General features: G+C 44.2%; 3 protein-coding genes across 4 annotated transcripts in view; 1 reads left to right on the forward strand and 2 right to left on the reverse strand.

Moving 5' to 3' along the window:
- Nucleotides 1–1391: 1391 nt before the first annotated feature.
- On the reverse strand, nt 1392–8709 carry BRK1 (BRICK1 subunit of SCAR/WAVE actin nucleating complex). The gene is made up of 3 exons (XM_005907058.3): nt 8551–8709; nt 2309–2391; nt 1392–2038 (listed from the first exon to the last, which is right to left on the reverse strand). Exons 1-3 carry the CDS (start codon nt 8666–8668, stop codon nt 2012–2014), a joined length of 228 nt encoding a protein of 75 aa, XP_005907120.1. The 5' UTR covers nt 8669–8709; the 3' UTR covers nt 1392–2011.
- Nucleotides 8710–13061: 4352 nt separating this feature from the next.
- On the forward strand, nt 13062–13838 carry FANCD2OS (FANCD2 opposite strand). The gene has a single exon (XM_005907059.2). The coding sequence runs from the start codon at nt 13062–13064 to the stop codon at nt 13596–13598; it is 537 nt and encodes a 178-aa protein (XP_005907121.1). The 3' UTR covers nt 13599–13838.
- Nucleotides 13839–14293: 455 nt separating this feature from the next.
- Nucleotides 14294–23716, reverse strand: part of FANCD2 (FA complementation group D2) — a 51354-nt gene continuing 41931 nt past the window's right edge. For both annotated transcript variants that reach the window (XM_070360283.1, XM_070360282.1), the window contains exons 38-44: nt 23206–23277; nt 22459–22497; nt 21407–21481; nt 20580–20654; nt 17958–18104; nt 16405–16485; nt 14294–14970 (exon numbers count right to left, since the gene is read on the reverse strand). In XM_070360283.1, the coding sequence (XP_070216384.1) occupies nt 14896–14970; nt 16405–16485; nt 17958–18104; nt 20580–20654; nt 21407–21481; nt 22459–22497; nt 23206–23277 (564 nt within the window). In that variant the 3' untranslated portion in view covers nt 14294–14895. The remainder of the gene's footprint in view (nt 14971–16404; nt 16486–17957; nt 18105–20579; nt 20655–21406; nt 21482–22458; nt 22498–23205; nt 23278–23716) is intronic.

Raw genomic sequence — 23716 nt, forward strand, 5'->3', positions numbered from 1 at the left:
CCTGAGCTGAGGCTCAATATATAAAAGGGGTGATTCCTCAAAGGATCAGGTAAGACAGAGCAGTTACCTCTACTAGAGGAGGCTGGGCTCACTGGTTCCCATACCAGTTGTTTTCCCGACAACCAGTAGCTTACCATTAGCAACATCATATTATTTAGGGCACTATTTTTCTTTTAGAAATATTACTTCAATATCATTAAAGAATGTCTATAGCACCATAAAAAATTATCATTTTCACATGTCATCTAAGGAAGATTACCATCATTTTTGCCTCTATTACTGTCTCATTATAGTCACTGAATATAGTAGGAATTTGATAAGTATCTGTTAAACTGACTGCAGAGCACCAGATAATCTAAAACCTGAACTTTAGGAATACATTTTTTATCCCAGAAAGGACAGGGAAGATATTATGAATAAATATCTCAAGCAATTGTTAAAAGCGTATCAGATGAGCTCAATAATGTTCAAAAACAGCTGTTACCAAAGTGAAGGACGGCAGTTTTGCCTCCATTGTAACATCACCTTTTTACATGAAGGTCCTACTTCAGATGGTCTTCCAAAGGTCTAAACAAGGATCTAAGCACAGATGTGTGCTTGCAGCTTGAGCTCTGCAAGGCATTTCAATTGCTATTTACTGCCTGCCTGCCTTCTGCAAAGTACCCAGCTGGACAATACAAGCCTAAGGTGCTCATATATACTGTAAGATGCAGACGCTAAGTCAAAGAACAAGACCAAACCCAGGGCTGAAGCGGTGTTAGCATGGCAGGATGGGAGGGACTGTGAAAAAGCAACAGTGCGGCACTCAGTGAAAAGGGAGACAGGACAACTTTATGGAGGAGGTTTGCCTTAAGCTAGACCTTCAGTGGCAAATAAGATCTGAACAGGGAGAAATGACTTCTACGTGACTAAAATGAAAATTCTATATGGGGGTTAAGCCTAGTGAGTTGGCACAAGTTTACAGTAGGCTTTGATGCTAGAATGAAAAGTTTAGACACTTCTGTTTAAATGATTTCCTTTCTAAAAGTAGACATTTCGCTTGTACCTAATAAAACTCATAGTCTGCCATGGACTGCAGTTAAACTGTGTAGATGCTGGTATTTAAATAGACGGTAAGCATCACACCTGATTCAACACTGTATATTTTATTGGAGCATAAAGTCCCTACATAGTAAGTACTTGGTAAATGTCTGCTGAATGACCAAAGGATCCCCAGGATGAATGAGCTCAAAGTCCGAATATGGGGGCTCCAGCTTGCAAGCCACCTAGGCTTTGATCAAACGGCTACATCTGAAAGTTTTGTTAGATTAAGAATCCCACACATCAGATTTCTGTGAAAGAGGTGTACCCCGTCTCTAGCTCCTCTCCCCACCACAATCACAGCAGTCAGATAAAGTTGAGGAGTTTATTAGGGAAATATGAGAGGTAAAGACACCCCAAATGACAGACAGAAAACTCTGAAAATGTCCCTTTTCAAGCCAAGTGGGGGCCTGGCCTTGACCTCCCCAAAAGGACAAGAAACTGGTGGGTTAGCAACAACATTCTCTGGCAGCCACCTCACCAGGGCATCTCAGCCAGGACTGCTTCCTACCCCCAGCCAAAGGTGGGAATAAGACAAGGACTATTTATAGAATCAATGCACAGGCAATGAGAGCTATAAGGAAAGACTGAGAGAGACAGAGAGAGAGGTGGGGAGGACCTTGACAGAGTCCCAGGTTTTTGGCTCTCAGTGCCTCAAATGTGTTGACATGTAGTTCTACAGAATGTTACTGCAGAGGTAAAATGCCTAACAATGTTTCCGAGAGGGCCCCGGACTCCTCCCCACACGCCACATCACACTTCTGGGTGTGCATGGCAGAGCCCAAAGGCCACACTTTTGAAAAAAAGAAAAACAAGAATAAGCCCTGTTGTTCTTTAAGGAGAGAGGAAGGAGCTGAAGGCTGCTGGGGCCTTTCCCACGAGAGGCTGGCTGCTGTAAGAGCAAACTTCCCAGCAGCAGCATGGCACAGTCCTAGGTGAGGGTTTCACCTTTTGTCACCTGTCAAAGGAAAACTGACAATTAGATAAATTCAAAAGCAATAGAGGGTCTAAAATTTTATTAAATTTTTATATCTTAGGTAGCTGGGGAGTGGTAGAAAAAGGGGACAGCTTCGGAGTCCCAGAAAGCAGGTTTAAGTTCAGGCAAGGTACTTAACTTCTCTAAGCCTGTTTGTGCTTCCCAGTTTTTGCAGCAACAAGTGAGAATGTGTTTTCTCTCTCACACAGCCACACCTGCCTCATGAGGACGCCCGGTGCCCGGCATACTCACCCTGGCTTCTATGTACTCTATTCTCCGCTCAAGAGCTGTCAATTTCTCATTTAGTGTTGCGAGTCTTGAGCGACAAGACATATCTAGTAAAAGAAGACAGACGTTCAGGATTAATGCCATTCCAGACATAGACACACGCCAGCCCCCTAAGATGAAGAGGAGGAATGCTGTATCATGCAAGGCACAAATGGGAGCGAGTGGGCAAAGCAAGGCAGTGGGAGGATAAGGTGAGAAGTATCTTAGGAACACAGCTGCTTAGGGAGGATCTGCTTAACCTCCTACCAAATGTGACAGGCAGAGAATACTGCTCCCCACAAGATGTCCAGACTTTAATCCCCAGAACCCACAAATACGTATCTCACAGGCAAAAGGACTTTGCAGATGTGGCTAAGGTGAAGGACCTTGAGATTCTGGATTACCCAGATGGACCGCATGTAATCACAAGTCCATAAACGTAGACATGAAAGGCACGAGAAAGGCAGAAGGAGGACAAGGGATGTGAGTGGGATTCAACCTGTCATCAAAGGCTCCAAAGATGGAAGAAGGAGGCCATGACCCAAGGGATGCAAGTGATCTTTAGAAGCTGGGCATAGTCCTTAGTTGACAACCAGCAAGGAAATACAGATCTTATTCTTACAGCTGCAAGAGAATGAGTTCTGCCCACAAGCTATGGGCAAGGAATCAGCTCCTCTCCTAGAACCTCCAGCTGAGGAGGGAGGCTCTGGGCTGACACTGATTTCACCTCAGCAAACCACTGCTGGACTTCAGATGTACATGACTTAAGATAATAAATGTATGTGGTTTGTGTGACTACATTTGTGGTAATCTGTTATGGCAGCCATAGAAAATTAAAAAAAAAACTGATACACCAAGGCTGTACAGATGGCCACTTGATAATTAATGGGCAAACCAAGAGTTTCCAAGAGAGGGGAAATGATAAGAGGAAGAAAATAATCTTAATAGGGAAGAACAGTAGAGGTCAAGGAAGCAGCAGACCCTAGAAGGACAGAAGGTGTGGTGCTGCTGAGCTCGTAGAGGCCCTGCCACGCTGCTGCTCTTGGGGCACTTGATGACCCAACAGTCCCTGCACAGGCCTTTTGGAACACGAGAAAACCTGGAGAGCATCAAAAACCCTGTGGGGCCTGCCTTCCATCTGCAAAAGGTTCCTTTTCTTCCTCTAATTTTTCCAGTCTCTTTTATCACCTCGCCCAAAAGGAAACCTAGACTTGCTCTAAGATACCTTTTCCCTACAAAACTTCTCAACAGAAATCACTTGACCACTCTTCCTCCAACTGTTCTCCACATTCCAGGCACGCTAATTATTCCCACCCTCCTCCAACACTGATGTTCAGGCATCACTCAATAATCCCCACTTCTGAAGTTCTAAATATCTGCTCTCCAAGACAGTCTCCCACCCAGTGATTAAACACTTAGCTCACAATCCTCCCTTTCAACTTTTCCCTAGATGTTATGCAAAAGTACTTCAGCACCCAATTTAAGAAATCTCCCACACCCTGATTCTTGCCTCGACTTTCATCCCATCAAGTCCAAATCTTAACTCATCCTGCCTGCCTCAGCATTCTCCTTCAAGTCCATTCAAAGTGGACCTCTGAGAGGTCTTTGCCAAGTGGACATAATCCTCCCTCTTCTGTAAGGATTTGCCTATCCTGGACACTGTTCCTTCTTCCTTTAAATATTGGATTTGTTTTTTTTTAAACACCAAAACCAGTCTTTATTGGGGTAAGCCAATTAACAATGTTGTGATAGTTTCACGTGAACAGTAAAGGGACTCAGCCATACAAATACATGTTCTTGGCAGGGGGGTGGTGTGTGTGTGTGTGTGTGTATGTGTGTTTAACCTGCAAGTGCTGCTGCTTCGAATTCCCAGGCCCAATAGGACCTAATCTCTTTTCAGCCTGGTTTTTAGAAGCTCAAAGGCTATTCAGAATGAGCACGCATGTTATCACCGACAACCTGTCATTTCCCATAAAAAAAAGTCATGGCCACAATGAAGGGGTGGGGTGGTGAGAGGGAGGGTTCCTTCCTGGGTGGCTGTTCTGTTCCAGCTCTGTCAATCTGGTGATGAGTCAGAATCCAAGAACAACACTGTGTTACTGGCCTGCACAGATAAGCACTGCTGAAAATGTAACATGTTAAACTCTAGAAACTTCGGTCATATTTCAGATTCCATTAAATAATACTGGTTCAAACAAAATACTGGGAAAGAACCTGGCAGCTGGACAAATTTGAAACCACAATGCATTTATATGTACATTATCATCAGACTTTAACTGAAAATGCCATGTGTCCTCATCAGGGTGTTTAACGGTGTGCATACATGACCACTGCTAACAAATGCCAGTTATCAAACAACTTCTCTGAACTCTTACTGCACATAACTTTAGCCTACAAAAATCAACACTGTCTTTCTCATAAGATCTTATTTCTCCAAAGTTGCTCAGTCATGTCTGATTCTTTGCAACCCTACTGACTGTAGCCTACCAAGCTCCTCTGTCCACTGGATTCTCCAGGCAAGAATACTGGAGTGGGTTGCCATTTCCTTCTCCAGGGGATCTCCCCAACCCAGGGCTCGAACCTAGGTCTCCCGCATTGCAGGCAGGAGACCTGAGCCACAAGGGAAGACTTTATTTCTCCAACAAAATTCTAAACCTTTTAGAAGTGGTTCTGTCCATTTATTCTTATTTATTCCTTTCTCACAGCATCTGACACACAGCTGGAGTCACAACAGGCAAGTAATATTTGTTGGCTAACTATTAAGAAAATGGAGATTTAAAAATAGCTACACACTCTGTTTTTTTGGTTACATGTCTCTGCATGTGTTCGCTTCAGAGTCAGGATAAAAAGGTATAAAAATAAAAAGCTATCATTTGTAACAATCTATTTTTAGAAACTTCATCCATTCAAAGTACAGAACAGGCCTAGTGTTAGGATGCTTGTGGTACATCATGATGCGTGTGTCCTTAGGTCCCAGTGGTCCTCCCATGCTCAAAGAGAAAACCACAAATGGACCAAAACCCTACTCTCACCAGCCAGAATCACAGGGTAAAGCTGTTCAGAGTCATTAGGTATCCTGCAAAAACAATTCCCTCTCCAAAGCACATGGCCTACAAGCCTATTATGGTCAGGGTAAGAACTGTAGGTTTGCTGCCATTTTCAAATAGCTGTAGATGCCCTCTTAGAGGAAACACCTGCTAAACCTCTGCGCCACCAAATCACATCACACACATGATACAAGCCCCGCAGCCACACATCAGAATGGAGGAGTCATGCAAATGGCTTAGAATGGGAAAATACATCCCACATTCATTCACCCTGAGTCATCCAATGCCAAGACAATGTACTCATCTATCTTTATGATTTATCCAGTTTCTCAGCCTGTTGGTCTTTGTCTAAACTCTTATATCGTGATACCGTCAATCTTTGGGACCTTGCCTCAGGTATATCTAACTGCTAAGTCAAATTGCTTTACCCTTTAATTGTGCTTCCTAATTATTTCTACTTGTAATTAACTGTTCTTTTCTTTAAAAGGCCTAAATCCACTTTCTAAAATCTTCAAAAATCACCTAGTAATGGCTAATGTTAGGCCATTACCCCCACCTTAGAGGAAAATAATGGCCGAAGCTAAGGGAAGCCATTTCTTCCAGCTCCTGAAAGACTGGAATCCTGTGTGTCTATTTCCTTAGTCTAGGACTTGCTGGAAACTAAAAAAAAAAAGAAAGAGAGCGAGAGAAAAGCCTTTGTTTTCTATCTGATAAAATGTAACTCACATGTATTTGATAAAATCTCACAGCAGCATATATTTCCCTGCTTATATAGCAAGAAAAGAGACATTTCTCCTCCACAAATTCTAAGCTCAAATGCTTCAATTTTTGGTTAATTCCAAGACTCACCAACTAAAACTACAGTAACATGCCAAAAAGTTTTATGTCAGAGATGAATGCATGTTTATTATATGTTTATTAATATGATTGAAAGAGAAAGTCACTCAGTCGTGTCCGACTCTTTGCAACCCCATGGACTGTATGTAGCTTGCCAGGCTCCTCTGTCCATGGAATTCTCCAGACAAGAACACTGGAGTGGGTGTAGCCATTCCCTTCTCCAGAGGATCTTCCCAACCCCAGGAATCAGGCTGGGGTCTCCCGCATTGCAGGTGGATCTTTACCAACTGAGCCACCAGTGAAGCCCAAAAATACTGGAGTGGGCAGCCTATCCCTTCTCCAGGGGATCTTTCCGACTTAGGAATCAAACCGGGGTCTCCTGCATTGCAGGTAGATTAATATGATTAAATGCTCAGAAATGAAGTTATTACGTTATCTAGATACAAACTGGGGGAATTGAGACACTAGGTCACTTTTAATTATGAAAAACTGCCCCAGTTCAACTTATTTTAGATGCTTGATTTACTGAATTGACTTTCTTAATATTCTGTTAGGATATTCTGTCTACGTATCAGATATTAACGCCTACCATATAAATGAAGCCTTTTACTTCTGGTTTTAAAAGTAAAGGCTCTCAGGACTTCCCTGGTGGTCTGATGGCTAACACTCTATACTCCCAATGCAAGGAGCCCAGGTTCAATCCCTGGTCAGGGAACTAGACCCCACATGCCACAACCAAAGATCCCAGTTGGCTGAACAAACGTCGAGCAGCACAGCCAAATAAATAAATATCTTTTAAAAAGTAAAAATTCTGTCAGTTATTTGTCCAACCACGTTCCACTGCCTCCTCAGTCTAAGCCAAAGTTTCAAAGATGCCATTCTGTCATCTATCCCTCCCTGTGCATGGAATATTTTATCTGGTCCTTCCTCTGAGGAAAAGTTATGAGTATAAAGTGCCCTAAAGAACCCTCGTAATAGTTCATCTCTCTAGGGAAGCAGAAGAGACAATCAGGAGAACTAATACTGGAAGAGTTTGCATAGAACTTTAAAAAATAATTTCAGGATACATGAGCTCTATGATTTCTTGACTACCATTTCCTATTACAACCACTACAGGAAGTTATACGTGTGAATTTGTGTCACTGATATAAAATTTATTCTATTCTTGTCTCTCATTAATACTAACATCACTCCCATTACCTGAGTGAGGAAATCCACCACCCCAAGACACCTTGTATGTAAATATATTAAAACATAAACAATATTCTGCTTTGTTCTGAAGCTGTCATTATTTCATCTGCAAGACAGAAATTCTTTAACGGCAGGAAAATGATGCTTTTTCCCCCACCTAGCCTAAGAGACAGCCTTGTACTCAAGACTTAGTCTCTCTTGCAGATGCCTTCTGATCAAACTTTTGCTCTGTCCTTAGACTCCTTAGGATGTGTCAGGTTCTCCAGCTAGAAAATAATTCCTTTTGAAATCTTTTCTTATACATCATTGACCCCTCCTTAATCTTAACCATTTAACACTGCTGAAAGAATGGACCAGAAGCACACCAGTTGGAAAAATGTCATTCCCACTCCTTGTGATGACATAGAAAGTCTACCAAGTGCTCAGTTCTGTCAAAGAAACACTCGAAGAACTGGAAGTAGGGGTCTCTGCTACCGGCTTGCTGTCCAGAAGGGTGTGCGACAAAGCGGAAAGAATTTAAGACTGTCACGAGTAGGCTAATGCCTAGGAAAGATTTTGCTAGAAGCAGAACACCCACTGTCGGTTTCATACTAGCAACGCAGAGATGTCCATGGCGTGACAAGATGTGGACCTTACTTTGCCCTCATCTGCTCCCGCTCAGCACAGGACAAGAAGGGACTAACAGGAGGGGCCGGAGGGGCGACTAGAAGGCTCGACCAGAAAGGAGATGGGAAACCTCTAGAGTCTTTACAGGGCAGTGACAAGATCATGCTGCATCTGAGAGCCAAGTGGGAACTGGAAACGAAGCACAGAGGAGGAAGGGAGGCGACTGAAGAGAAGAAAAGGCGCAGACGAAGGATAGGGTTGCCAGGACGTGTCCGGGAAAAGGAAAGACTCGATAATGGATCCGGGGTAAAGGCAAAGCTGCCGATGAGCTCAGTCTGGGGCAGGATAACCGCACCCCCCCTCCCCTCCGCCCCAGGGACTGTCCAGTGGAGCCCGGGGTCAGGGCGAGAGGGGGAAGGTGCGGCCTGAATGAGGAAGCGAAAATCAGCAGGAGCCTAGGGCACTCAAGACTCCCCTTCAAAGCTTCTCAGCGCCCTCGCTCAGCGGGCTTCCCTCTTCCCAGCCTCCCCCTGCTCGCCCGCTGACCGAATGAGTTGAGAAAGTCTGCGATTTTCTTGATGCTGCTGGTGATGACCTCAATGTACTCCCGGTTCGCCCAGTCCTGGTGAATCTCCCGCTGCACCGGATCCTCTTGTCCCGCCATGGCTGCTGCCCGAGGAAGCGCGACTGCGCAGGCGCCTCGACCCTCCAGGCCGCCAGGGCGCCTGCGCCGCTCTCCCACACCCTTGCCTGGGTACCCACGAATCCCAGGGCCTTGTGGCGCGCCTGCGCACTGTCAAGTACTCGGTGGCGTCTTCGCTTTGCTCCCACGCCCCTGAACAGACCCGCCCCAAGCCGACGAGGAAAATAGGGTGCGCAGATGCAAAGATCCCCCTCAAATACCCGCCTCCGTCTCTGGCGGTTATGGTCGTTGGGCGGGGGGCGGCGCATGGGTCCACATTCACACCTTCTCTCAAGTGCTTCAAAGTAAGCTTGCGAGCTGTGTCCAAACCAAGCTGGGCATAGCCAATTAAACCACACTAAATACAAATCATTTGTAGAATACCTTTTAAACAACAGAACATGATGTGCCACTTTGCAATTATCAAGTGAACAAAACGTTATTTTTTTCAGTTTTGAAGAGGCTGAGGGGAAATCGGTAAACGTCGCAATTAGCTGATCACACTGTAAACTGACAGTCTCTTCAGAAGGAAATTTGTAAAATTGAAAGCAAGAGCTGTACACATTTTCAAAGTTTTTGAATTATTTAACAAAATTATTGGAAAAAAAACACTTTCAGCGCAGAGGTGTTCTTTGAGATAATCTGTTTTTTAAAAATCTCAGCAGTTGGGGAATGGCTATTGGTATAGCCACTCAGAGCAGTATTATGCAGTCATTTAAATGCTAATCAGGAAAAATACTATGGCAGCACAACACAGATGATAAATTGAAACGGAAAACAAAATACACTGTTAAAAAATTGCAACTATGCAAAATTATTCAAGAGGAAAATAATAAAATTACTGGGGTAAAAAGTGGTAAGTTAAAATCATTTTAGTCTCTTCCAAGATTCATCATTCTCTGTCCCTTTCCCCTCTCTGCCACCAACCTTCTCCAACTCTCTCCACTTATCTCTCCTTCCACAAGGCCACACATACACACAGTGGGCATCTGACAATTCTTGACAAGTCCCTCAAGACTATTTGGTCTTCCAAACCAGGATCTCAGCCTGACCCCAACCCAGAGATGCCCAGTCTCTCCCCTTCAGCTTCACCTAGAGTCACACAAACCTGACAGCTGTTTGCGCTGTGTTCCATGGGTTCACAAAGTGCACGGGCGGTTTTCTGGGTAAGGGAAGCGCAGGTGGGCCATTAGTTAATTCTTCCTACAAATACTGCACCCTGCCAGGCATTGTGATAGTCAGGCACTGTGGATATAGGAGTCAACTGGGTAGACCTCCCTTCCCCCGGCCTTAAAGAGTAATTGTTGGCAATGAAGTTTAAAAGTAGCCAAATCACTCTTTTACTAAGGTGAAAGTGTCAGTTTTTCAGCTTTCTGAGAATGAGAATCTTCCTTTTTGAAGTTTAACAGAAAGCAGAGTTTTTGGTTAGGAAGTCAAGGAGAGAGTTATCTTTCTCCATCTTGACAGGGGAGCACCTGTCTGGGTCCTTGCACTGGGGTTATTCAATGCAGCCACAAAAGCCTTCAGAACTCTGGGTAACTCAGAGCAGGGTTTAAAGGGTAGCGCTAACCTTTTAATACTAACCACAGCTCCCCCTCCCCTGACATTTATGCAGGCAGGTTCCCGGCCAGTCTTTGAAATGGGCTCCGTAGTCCTCTTTGACCAGATAGATCAAAGGCACATCGCTGTGGCGAGGTGGGGAAGAGGCGGAGGGAAAGAGAATTCGGTTCAGCACTCCTGAAGGCTGAATCCCGGACCGGGTGTTCCAGTGAGATGGGGGCTCCGAGCGAACGGGGCGCTTCGATCCCCGCCCCCTCACCGCGCCCCTTCCGCGGTTCGGGCTCTCCCCGCTCCCCCGCAACCCCTCCCACCCCGCCGCCACGGTCCTGGGTCACAAAGGTTGTTGCCAAGCACCCGGTGAAGATGCGGCCAGGGAACAGCAGCCGCCACTCTGGAGCGTGAGGCCCGCGGAGTTCAGCAGGTGAGACCACGGCCCGGATGGTGGGACCGGGCCCGGGCTCCCACCACCACCTCCGCCTCGGCCAGATCCGTCTGGCCCCTGCCCCGGGGTAGGGAGGGGGAGCCTGTACCTCTCAGGGCAGCTCCAGCCCCTCGGGATCACAGTTCATAAGGACCTCAGCTGCACTTTGACGCTGTCTTCCCCGTTCCCAGGTGCGGAAATGAAGGGACTGGGTTTCTTGACATGGGAGGAAGGGTATGAAGGGAAAACCTTTGGGGCTAGAAGCAGGTGTTCCCTACCTGGGAGCTCTTAGAGCAGCTTGAACAGACTGACTAGGTTCAAATCCTCCTGAAGTGGATGATGGAGACTCGTGGCTGGTAGGATCGAGCGGTGAACTAGCTTTATTTGATCCTTATGTAAAAGTGGTGGAAGGGACCTGGGGTCAGACGCTCTCTTTCACCCCATGTTGGTTCTGCTGAGTATTTCGGCTGGACATTCGATAAAGTCTTTTCCCTCTGGCCCTATTTCCTCTCAAGAGACAAGGAAGAAGGGCTCCTGGATTTTTTTTTTTTTTTTTCTGTATCATACATTCAGAGTTAACACTCTCCACCCCGACCTTGTCTTGATGGGGTACCAGAGCAGCCCTGATCCTGGATGTGTGCTCTTAGGGCCAGAATATCAAGTACCAGAAGCCTTTCACAGGCTGTTTCAAACCGGTAACTATCCCTTGGTTGTCACTTTCTCATCCTAAGGCAGTCCAGATATTTGAACACAGTATGCACAAGAGCTTGCATACCTCAGGAGAAACATTCCCAGCTGGAGGAAATCAACAAATCTTCTTTCTACTAACCACTGTCAGGGGCAGGTCTTCTGTTTCAAATGTCACCAACAATTCTCTTTTCAAAACAAAACTTCACTGTCTCACAAACTATGGTGAGGTTGTCAAACTCCTCCTGGGCCATTACTGGGTGGGATGGGATCCCATTTGCTGCTACCTTTGTGGAAGAATAGTGAAGATACAGAGAAATACACTTGACTAGAAAGAAAAGGGTCTGCCGTGCCCCTTATCATAGTAGGTAGGTGCTGAATAAATGTTACATCTCTCTTGAATTCAGTGAAATCCTTTATATACTGACAATTTTAAAGTAGAAAGATGGAAAGTCTAAATTCTACTTGGGTAAATTTTGAGTTAGCGACATATCCTCCACGCCTTTTCCTTTATCTTCAAAGAAGAAAGGAAAAAATCTCAACCAGTGGGTCTTTCACAGATAAAAAAACAAAAACAAAACATACCCAGTGAAGTGAAAGTCACTTAGTCATGTCCGACTCTTTGTGACTCTACTCCTGGCCAGAACACTGGAGTGGGTAGCCATTCCCCTCTCCAGTGGATCTTCCCAACCAAGGCTTCAAACCCAGGTATCCTTCATTGCAGATGGATCATTTACCAGCTAAGCCACCAGGGAAGCCCAAGAATACTGGAATGGGTAGCCCATTCATTCTCCAGCAGATCTTCCCGACCCAGGAATTGAACCAGGGTCTCCTGCATTACAGGCAGATTCTTTACCAGCTGAGTTACCAGGGAAGCCCAAAAAACACATACATAGGAGAACCAGAAAAATCTTTAAAAACTAAAAAAGGACTGGTCTTGGGAACTTTTTCCCCTCCTGCCTTGTGTAATTCCTCTGAGGTGGTGTATAAGTACCTCAGGGCGCTGAGAGAGCTGGTCACGTGTCAAAAGAGGTTCTGACTGTCCATAATTAAGAATAGAAAAGCTGAAGTTCCTTAAAGAAAAAGCGTAAGTTCTCAAACTGTAAGGTGCATCAGACTCCCTTGGAGGGTTTCTTTAAGTGCAGAATGCAGGGGACCCAAGAATCTGCATTTCTTCCATGTTTCCACAGGATGCTTAAGGCGCCAGTCCCAGAATCATACTTTGAGAACCAACGGTATAAAGTACATGTGATTTAGTCACAAATACCTGGTGAGACAGGCCTTTCTGAGCACCCATCCACAAATGTCTCACCATGGAGTGCCAGCAGCCTCTGCCACCTGAGAGGCACAGATTCTGTCTTTAGCAGTTATCAACACAGCACAGATCCTAATACCAAACAGGGCTACTCTTTTGGACAAATCCATTTCTTCATTTGTACCACGGATAAAAACCTACCTTCAGAGGCTTGTGATTAGGTTTAATAAAGTACACACAGCAGTTACCAGATTCAATACTTGTCACTATCCTCTACTGCCCTTTATAGAACTACTTGTATCCTAACAAAGTACTGGAATCTGTGTTCATGAGAACTACAGAGTAAGGTAAAGTTAATACTGAGACAGAGATGTGAATTTGAACAGCCCTACCCTCGCCAAAAGCATGCTAGGGAAATTCCATGTTCTGATTCCTCTCCTCTAGGACTGTCAATGGCAGGATACCAGCTCTGGTCACCATGGACCCCACTGGATGAGAGCTTCCAATGGCTGCGGCATACAACACCTACCCCTTCTTCCAAGCACCCCTTTAGGGCTTCCCCCTGCTTCCCACATACCCCTTCTGACCTTGAAGTGCAGCTGTGCTTTCAAGAGGTCACTCTAGTCCTAGACAGCCCTTTCCTGGAGCCTGGGGTGAGTCCCAAGTTGCCCTGTCACACATCAGAGCTCCGAACCATGAACAACAAGAAAGGGCTGGTCAGGAAGCCTCAGCCTGTCCGCCTCAGTGGAGTGGATTCTGTCTTTGGCAGGGTCATCACAGCTCAGCCACCAAAGTGGACTGGGACCTTCAGAGTTTCAGACAAGTCAGCCTTTTGCAAAATCATTAGCCGGGAGCACCAGTGGCCCACTGGACTTAAGGAACCTCAGATTCAGATGACAGTGACCATGTGCAAACAGATGTTACGCTCCATCCTCTTGCTGTATGCAACATACAAGAAGTGTACCTTTGCCTTGCAACATTCCAAGTAAAGGGTCCCATCTGATTCCTGTTCCTCACACCATGTCTTTCGCTATGTGCCTGAAGCTTATGTAGAGCTGTCCCTGTAAAGGAAACTGCTTGTCCCAGCTATTTTGCTTTCCAGTCAGGCAGTGACAATTCAGGAGCCCCTCTCCTCCCTTTCCCTCCAAAAATGGGCCAGTGACAGAGCAAGGGAGGAGAACATTTCCACTGTAAAGCTGAACAACCATTTGAAAGAGAGTCAAACTAGCACTGACATGTACCATGTGATAAAGAACCATTAAACCATATACACCAATGAGCCTACTGTGACCTCATTTCAACACTAAAACCACAATGAGGTGGAGAAACAAAGAATGTCAAGGAAGGAGATTATGGATTCCTATGTACATGAGGATAAAGGGGTCAAAAATGTGTATATAGGTCAATGATTAACCTCCCCACCAAAAAACAACATAAAAACCTAACCACCCACACCCTAACATTACTGGAGAGTATGAAAGTAGGTAGAAATATTAACAAATATTAAATATTAACAGTCTGGCACTGAAATAAGAGCAGAAGACATGAAGAGTTCCCCATTTTAGCTGAAGTGTATGCTTAATGTTTTATTTTTAATCAACTACAAGCCATTTTGTAGTATTCTTGTAACTAGATTATAGGTGTAACTCAGAATAATGTGGAAATAAAATTTATGCAAAGTTAACATGAGTTGGATGCTGCCCTTTTCACCTTTGTCTTATATGTCTACATAACCACCAAAAAATTTAAAATGCAGCCAAACGTTTGACTTTCTTTGAGCACTACAAGAAATCTGCCACTCTTCCAAAAAGATCACAACTGTGTTTTCATGTCAAATAAGACAGTCCTTTTAACAGGGAACAGATCATTTTAATTCTCCATTATTTCTCTGCACAAACTCCAATTCAGTCCCACCTACGAAGGAAATTCCAAAAGATCGCTGAGGTAGAACTTAGACTTTATTTGAAAACTGGTACAAGCTTAAATTGTAGAATAAATCCAGAGTTTCAAAACCAGCTCCCAAAGCCTAGAATCATGACTGTTCTGCCGTGTTCACTCAAATGGGTAAGCAATGCTACCTTCGTCTTTAATATAGTAGACGTTAAGCCACCGTCTTTAACGTTAGTAGACAATCCGTGAAACCCACAATTGAGTTGATTCAATAGAACCCCCTTTTTAAGGACAAAATAGGATGCTTCCAGTTAGGCAGACCGGCAGCATCTGTGACCCTGAACACTGTGGTGAGTGGCTGGCAAGGATGGGAAGGAGCACCTTTCTGTAGCCTACTCAGTCGTCATCACTCTCATCTTCATCACTCTCTCGCTCCTTTTCTCCATCACTTGCTTTATCTTCTTCGCCACCCTAAGAGGCAAATGATAATTATTTGGGGTCATCTGAGCAACCTCATGACTTGCAACACTGCTCCCACAGCATGTACAACTGCACTGTTTCACTGTTAAAACCAATGATAGGTTTAAACCATTCTTTTGAGAAAAGAATCAGAGGCTGCTCCATTCTCCTATCATGGCCTTAAAGCCTTGAAGCCAGATTTGGTATTCTTGAAGATGGTAGCCTTGAAGATGATAGAGGGAGCCATTTTGATACTGACTTAGGCCATTTGGCAACCCAACCATGTGTGATTTTTAAATAAGCTCACAGCACTACAGCATGTATATGACACAGGAATAAAATGGGCATTCAGTATAGAATGAAATGTTGGTTAAATTCAAAATACAACAGGAATCCAGCATAAGATTCTCTCTGATCTGCAAAATCTAATCTGAGAGGTTTGCTTAGGACAAAGCATCAAATAGAATATTGTCTGCCTCAAACTTTTTTATGAGAACAAGGTGGAGGCATTCGATACAAATAAAACAGAGAACCATGTAATAAAATAATTTTTCATACTAAGTGATCTTTTCACAGCCTCAAATGGCATTACAAATTATATCCAGATTCTTAAATCTGAGATTCTCGATATCTATAACCTGTCCAAATTGTAAGAAACTTTTATAAATATATTTTTCTTTGCTTTAAAATCTCAACAGCATCAGGAGTAGCCCAGAAGAGCATGAAGACTACCACTATTATTGTAGTCCTCAGTGGTGACAGCTTTTGATTCTGTGCTTTGGCTTTTACATTTCTATTTTGCATATTCAAACAACATGTTTAAATGGTTTAACTCATTCTTCTCAACACTCACAAAACACTTTGACCTATTCCTATCTCCCCTCTAAAATGGTTTCAGATACGAATTCAGGGAAAACAAGAGGCTATAATGGAAGGGAATTTTCAACTATAACATACGGCACAACCTGAGATACTCAACAGTGATTATAGTAGTGTGTGTGTGTGTGTGTGTTTTCTGGCCCTCACAGAATTCACCTGAGATACTCAACAGTGATTATAATAGTGTGTGTGTGTGTGTGTGTGTGTTTTTTCTGGCCCTCACAGAATTCACCTGAGATACTCAACAGTGATTATAATAGTGTGTGTGTGTGTGTGTGTGTGTGTGTGTGTTTTTCTGGCCCTCACAGAATTCACCTGAGATACTCAACAGTGATTATAATAGTGTGTGTGTGTGTGTGTGTGTGTGTGTGTTTTCTGGCCCTCACAGAATTCACCTGAGATACTCAACAGTGATTATAATAGAGAGAGAGAGAGTGTGTGTGTGTGTGTGTGTGTTTTCTGGCCCTCACAGAATTCACCTAAGTGCAGAAGCCTTTTTTAGAGGGAATAGAGATGGCCACAGAAGGAAGTAATTATAAACTTGGGCGGGAGAAGTCCTGCACGTACCTCTGCTCCTTGGAATGATGTGTCACCCTCACTCTCATTTGCAGTGCTCTCCTGGGAATTCTGGGATATAATCTCTTCACCCTGAATGTGAATGGGCCAAGACAAATGGTGGGTTATAATGATCACACATGGGTCTCAAGGAGAGAAAGGCTTAAGTTTATAGGCAAGGAAAAGAAAGTCATTCAAATATGATCAAACACAGACACCAACCTATGATCCAGCAGCTAGAGAAGTGATAATCAACCCAAGGCTTCTGAGATGCTTCTGGCTCTCACACAAATGCAGTTTTACAAAAGATTCATCTTTGTATTCTAGTATAATACTAGTTTTACATGGCCAGATTGTATTGGTGACTCTTTCAGGTAATGCTCAATATGATTCTAAACTTTCTCAAATACCTTAAAGTATGTGAACATGAACATCAACACATCAACTATATACAGGGCTTCCCTGGTGGTCCAGTGGCTAAAATTCTGCCTGCCAACGCAAGGGACACTGGTTTAATCCCTGGTCTGGGGATATCCTATATGCCTCAAGCACCATGCACCACAACTATTGAGCCCACATGCAGCAATTACTGAAGCCCAAGAGCCCTGGAGCCCAAGCTCCGCAATAAGGAGCCACTGCAGTCAGCAGCCTGTACAACTAGAGTAGCCCGTTTGCTGCAATGAGAGAAAGCCCTCAAGCAGCAATGAAGACACAGCACACCCAACAACAAAAATAGATAATTTTTTTAAATTGAATCTAAAAAAAAAAAAGAAAACCCACACCAATTACAAATGGCCATTTAGAAGCTGAAAGATAGTATACTAAAGTGGTTTAGGAATACCAAATCTGGATGAGGACTGTTAGGACTCAAACCTTTTCTGCACTCATATTGCTGAATGGCAAGTTACTTAACCTCTCTGAGCTTCAATTCTCATAATAACAAGAGTATCTACCTAATAACACTGATGTAAAGAAAGGAAGCTAACACTATGGGGATTTATTATTTTCATGTATGAATTATGAGACTCAGATATTATAAACATGAATGATAGGGGCTTGGGCTGTATTTGAAAAATGGTCTTACACCAAAGAAACAGTATAAACAACACAAGATTTCAGCCCATCAGTCAGACAATTGAAAGAAGTAAGAAATGCTAACTTGTTAAAATCAGTCAGAAAAAAAAAAAAAAAATCAGCACAGAGAATAATTTCAGAATAGAACAGACTGCTTTTAGAGGGAAAAAAAAAAAAAACTAAACAACAAAAAAAAGTTTCTCCATAGTTGTAGAAAAAGGTTTTCCTGATCTGCTTCTCTGTCTGAGGCCTTTTTTATTAATACATCAATGGTATGTTTTGGTGCCTCTGCTGCTGCTGTTGCTGAGGGGTGCAACCTGCAACCAGGGCCCAAGAACAAAGTAACTTTAAGAGCTAAACAGTCACTTAAGAGAAAAGTAGTTTTGAGTATTGAGAGAGTGGAGCTTAGGTCACCTTCCTTAGATACTTTCCAATGCTCTCACAAAGAATAGAAGAGAAGGAGATTATCATTGGTAGGGTCCCAGGCTTACCTGCAAGTCCCGATTTTTAAGATTGCCCAGCCAGAAAGCCTCTCTGCAATTGTTGAGGATAAGCATGGCTTTCACTCGGCAAACTAACAGTTCCAGGGTCTTTTTGAGCAAAGGCACATGTTTGGTGAGTTTTGTGTCCTGGTGAATCTGAATGGAAACAAATGCAACCAATTCATCTGCATTTATCATCGTGCTTTCACGTTTCCTATACAGAAACTTTCGAACTCCTAACACCCTGAATACTCAACAAGAGCATAAGCCCTGCCAGTATAGACCAGAGACACATTCCCCAAATAGTAGTCTGGTAGAGTACTCTGAAAATTCTCCAAGCCAGGCTTCAGCAATACATGAACCATGAACTTCCAGATGTTCAAACTGGTTTTAGAAAAGGCAGAGGAACCAGAGATCAAATTGCCAACATCCGCTGGATCATGGAAAAAGCAAGAGTTCTAGAAAAACATCTATTTCTGCTTTATTGACTATGCCAACGACTTTGACTGTGTGGATCACAACACAATGTGGGAAATTCTGAAAGAGATGGGAATACCAGACCACCTGACCTGCCTCTTGAGAAATCTGTATGCAAGTCAGGAAGCAACAGTTAAAACTAGACATGGAACAACAGATTGGTTCCAAATAGGAAAAGGAGTATGTCAAGGCTGTATACTGTCACCGTGCTTATTTAACTTATATGCAGAGTACATCACGAGAAATGCTACGATGGATGAAGCACAAGCTGGAATCAAGACTGCTGGGAGAAATATCAATAACCTCAGATATGCAGATGACATCACCCTTATGGCAGACAGTGAAGAACTAAAGAGCCTCTTGATGAAAGTGAAAGAGGAGAGTGAAAAAGTTGGCTTAAAGCTCAACATTCAGAAAACAAAGATCATGGCATCCGGTCCCATCACTTCAAAGCAAACAGATGGAGAAACAGTGGAAGACTTTATTTTGGGGCTCCATAATCACTGCAGATGGTGACTGCAGCCATGAAATTAGAAGACGCTTACTCCTTGGAAGGAAAGTTATGACCAACCTAAACAGCATATTCGGAGAGGGCAATGGCACCCCACTCCAGTACTCTTGCCTAGAAAATCCCATAGATGCAGGAGCCTGGAAGGCTGCAGTCCAGGGGGTCGCTGACTGAGCAACTTCACTTTCACTTTTCACTTTCATGCACTGGAGAAGGAAATAGCAACCCACTCCAGTGTTCTTGCCTGGAGAATCCCAGGGACGGGGGAGCCTGGTCGCTGCTGTCTATGGGGTCACAAAGAGTCGGACACGACTGAAGTGACTTAGCAGCAGCAGCAAACAGCATATTAAAAAGCAAAGACATTACTTTGCCAACAAAGGTTCATCTAGTCAAGACTATGGTTTTTCCAGTAGTCATGTATGAATGTGAGAGATGGACTGTAAAGAAAGCTGAGCACCAAAGAATTGATGCTTTTGAACTGTGGTGTTGGAGAAGACTCTTGAGAGTCCCTTGGACTGCAAGGAGATCCAACCAGTCCATCCTAAAGGAAATCAGTCCTCAATGTTCATTGGAAGGACTGATGTTGAGGCTGAAACTCCAATACTTTGGCCATCTCATGTGAAGACCTGACTCATTTGAAAAGACGCTGATGCCGGGAAAGACTGAAGGTGGGAGGAGAAGGGGATGACGAGGATGAGATGGCTGGATGGCATCACCAACTCAGTGGACATGAGTTTGAGTAAACTCCGGGAGCTGGTGATGGACAGGGAAGCCTGGCGTGCTGCAGTCCAAGGAGTCGCAAAGAGTCGGACACGACTGAGCGACTGAACTGAGCTGAACTGAGAGTACTCTGAAGAGAATGGTAGTTGTCCTTTAAGCTAAAGCAGCCTAGAAGACATATCACCAATACCTCTCAGTTCCTCATCATAATCTCTCATTGATCAATTACCAATGAATTTACCTAAAATATTCTTGAACACATATTATACTGACATTAATCAATAGAAAGTACCCCTTTGTAGTGGAGGGAGTCCTTAAAATTCCACTGTTCAGCACCTTAAAAATTTATAAGCAGGGGAGGAAGTGAATGACAGGCACTGGGTGGAAGAATCAAGGGCTTGCCAGTGACTTCACAATTCCACGGTTCTGTGCCCCTTCAGACAAAAAGTGACAAGGACTCAACTGTACACTTTAAGTGGAAAAGTCCTTGAATGCTAAAATATTCTAAGAGACAGATGTGTTCCTTGACTAGGAAATAATACAGCAGAAAAGCTCTAAAAACAGCTGCTTTTAGAACTCCTTCTCATCCCCAGCAGAGTCATCACTTCCATAATATTCCTTCTGCCCAGAGTATGGTACGTGGTTACACACCCACCAACATTCTCTCACCAAAGAAGAGGCCCCAGAAGAAACAGGGCTATGGAGTTTGAGTCAAATTTCAGATGCAGAAATTTCCCTAGAGATGATTACCCAATCTCAGCCAGCAACTGAGGCTTTGACCACTCTGATAAACTGCCTTTGGACAGACATAGTCTCAGAAATAAAGACTTAAGAAGGGTAAAAAAGGAAGAAGGCACTGGAGCCCCTGGGTCTCCAAAGAGCAACCACAGATTAAACCAACAATTGTGACCTGCTTTCCCTCTTACCTTGGAATGCCCACACAGGTGATGAAGCAGTCTCGTGCTCAACTGGAAGGTTTCCAGTAAGCTCAGAACATCTTCCTACAACCAACAACACGCACAAATGCCGTATGAAACATTCTCATTTCACGTTACGTGCAAGATATCCTTGCAACCAAGAGTACCAAAGACATCAAGCCTCAGGTTCTGCCATAGATGGACAATCATCTCTTTTTCAAACTGACGTAGTGTTGATTTAAACTTCAGGTGTACAACACAGTGATTCATAATTTTTCAAGTTTATATGGATTTGGCCCTCAAACAGAAGGAGGAGTGCTCACTGGCTGTCCTCCCCTCTCTTTCTGCGCTATGAGGGACCAACCAAATATTGTGAGAGTGTTCTGCAAAGTTCAACTTGGTAAATATATGCAAGAAATCATCTCCTGGACTTGCCTGGTGGTCTAGTGGTTAGGACTCTGGGCTTACAGTGCAGTTTATGACACAAATGAGTTTTCTTTCCTTTTTTTATAATTCCTGAGACCAGACCCAGAAAAGTACACAGGAACAAATGACACACTAATATGTGAGGTCCTGGGACGGCAGTAGCATAATAAAACCAGGCTAAAAGAAACCATCCTCGGCTCTGGAGCAGAAGTCGGAAGGTGGGTCCACTAGGGAATCGTCAGTCCTCCATGGGCGTCTCTGGGACAGCTGGTGACCAGAGGTGCCTGCGTCAGTCTGTGTCCAGAGCCGGGGTGAGGGAGCTGTCCCCATGGCTGCCCAGGAGCCGCTGTGGACATACTTTCTGAACCACTACACAGAGCATGCCTGTGCTCTCTGCTCTCAGTTCTTACCCGGTGTTTTCTAAAACTGAAATCTAGGAGCGGCATACACTGCTTCAGAAATGCTTCCACAAAGAGACGCCCATACTGAGGAAGAGAAGAGAGAAGCTGGTGAGGACCTCTCGCTGAGGTCTTTCGTGGGAAATGCCCCTGCCTGAGGCAACATAGCATTTCTCAGACCAGAGTGTTTATTTTCTTTTATATGTAAAAAATAAATCGGAAAGGGTTCAAAAGGTTAATTCAGAGAATACAGCTTAATGCAAAGGCTAAACAGGCCTGTTTCGCCCTGAGTTAAGCATCCTTACCTGCCTCACACACAGTCAATGTGCGGGGTATTGCTCAGCTTGAGAATGAGAGCACAGAGGAACTGAGGGGAGCCCCTGCTCCCAGAGGGCAACTTACTCTCAAAAGGAATAAACTGGGTAGAGCTGAGGAAGCACATGACCAACTGCCCAATTCACCCAGGAAAAGGACTCCCCCTTCTCAACCATCCCTCACACTGGCATCAGTGCGGGGTGTGAGTAAAGAGGAAGAGAGAGAGAGAAAAAAAAAAAAAAAAAAAAAAGAGGAAGAGAGAAGCCAGGAGACAACAGTATGGGGCACCATCTCCTGGAAGGAACTGCTGGGAAAGGGGAGAAGCATTCTCCCTACTGCCTTCCTTAGCTCTTAACCCAATGTGTTTATCACCAAATCTAGGGCTAATCCAGGATATTCCCCTGGAGGATACCAGAAGGCCAGCTCCCACATCGATGAGGCCACCCACGGGCTTTAAAAAGAGGACTCACCCACTCCTCCTTCCTTCCTGTTGACTGGGAAGGAATGGCAGGGAGTGACTACTGCTCCTTAAGCCAATCATCCTAGTTCTAAGACTAAGTTTTCAAACTCATAGGAAAATTGGTTTCTCTGGTTATCCAACTAATATAGGAAAACATATCCATGGTCTTTTATAGACTACCTATCAGCAGAGATTCTGGAGACTGGCTTGTGGGAAAGGTATTAAGCAATTCCACTCAGCTGATCCAAAGGAAGAATTAACACTAAAGAGGGCCCAGTCTATTGCTCACCTTCAAACACGCAAACAGAACAGGACGACTATCAAACACCTGGAAAGATGAAGGACAAGAAACCAGAGCTGAGATCTGCTCCTCTGAGCACCCCAGCCTCTTCCCCACCATGCAAAGCACAGCTCTGAGTGTTGTACAGACGTCTAAAATGAAGGAGGCACATCAACATGTCAACAAATCAATCACAAAGAATAAAGTAATCACTGTAACTGAAGTTCAAGAAAAGAAGAGGGGAGCATAGAGGAACAAGGAATTGATTCCAACAGGGAATGTTAAGATGGCATTGCAGAGATCCCAAACCTTGATGGGAAGCCTGAAGAAAGAGGCAGAAAGGAAAGAAAAACATTCTAAGCTTGGGGAACAGTCTGGGCAAAATCATGGAGTGGAGGAGAGCAGAGTGTACATGAGGGATAAAGAAGGCATTCAAGTTGGAAGATGGAGACCATGGGGAATGTGCTCAGATTTATGGTGTGGTGAGAGAGTATGGGAGAATGACGGGTGGAAGGAGTCATTAAATAGTGAACAGTATGGCACAGACTGGAAGGAGGAAGGCAGAGAAGGGAAAGACACTGCACAGGAAGCAGGGATGGTGTTATCCAGGATGGGCAGGGCACAGGGACAAGATGGGGAAACAGGTGCCCAACAAAGGGTGGGGAGGAGCTGAGAGGGTCCATTTTGGAAGTCAGGCCCCTTGGCAGTTTCTGCAGTTAGCCAGTGAGATGGAACAGGGAGCCTCTCCATACTCACCTTTATCAGGTTGATGAGGATACTGAAGTCTCGAACAGCCATGTTCCAGTAGAGGAGCTTCTCTTCATGAATCTGGGGGTAGCCAAATATACAGCCATCTTTGAATTGCAGCCAAATACTTCTTTTACCATGTTCCCACTAACATATGATTCTTGAACTACAGAGCTCTACAGAGATTTTAAACCAAGTATCCTCCTAAACAGATGTGGCAACCAGTGAACCCAGTAGATGGTTCGGAGGCCTGCATACATGGTATCACTAGGGTACCTTATTGAGACTTTCTAAGAAGACAACTCCTCTTCAATAACTTACAAGTAGGAAAAAGCTTCTGCAACATATCCCTGTAGTTTCTCTGATTCCCTAAGCAAGCTCTTGCTCCTAGAAGGCTAGCTCTGCTCTGGTTAGCAGGTTGCCAAGGCCTAGGACCACAGCATCTGAAACAGGCTTGTTAACCTTATGCCAGCTCACAAGTTGCAGCTGGGTACATGAGGCTGCAACCAAAGATATTTTT

The sequence above is a fragment of the Bos mutus genome, chromosome 22 (assembly GCF_027580195.1).
Source record: "Bos mutus isolate GX-2022 chromosome 22, NWIPB_WYAK_1.1, whole genome shotgun sequence".
Classification (NCBI taxonomy): domain Eukaryota; kingdom Metazoa; phylum Chordata; class Mammalia; order Artiodactyla; family Bovidae; genus Bos; species Bos mutus.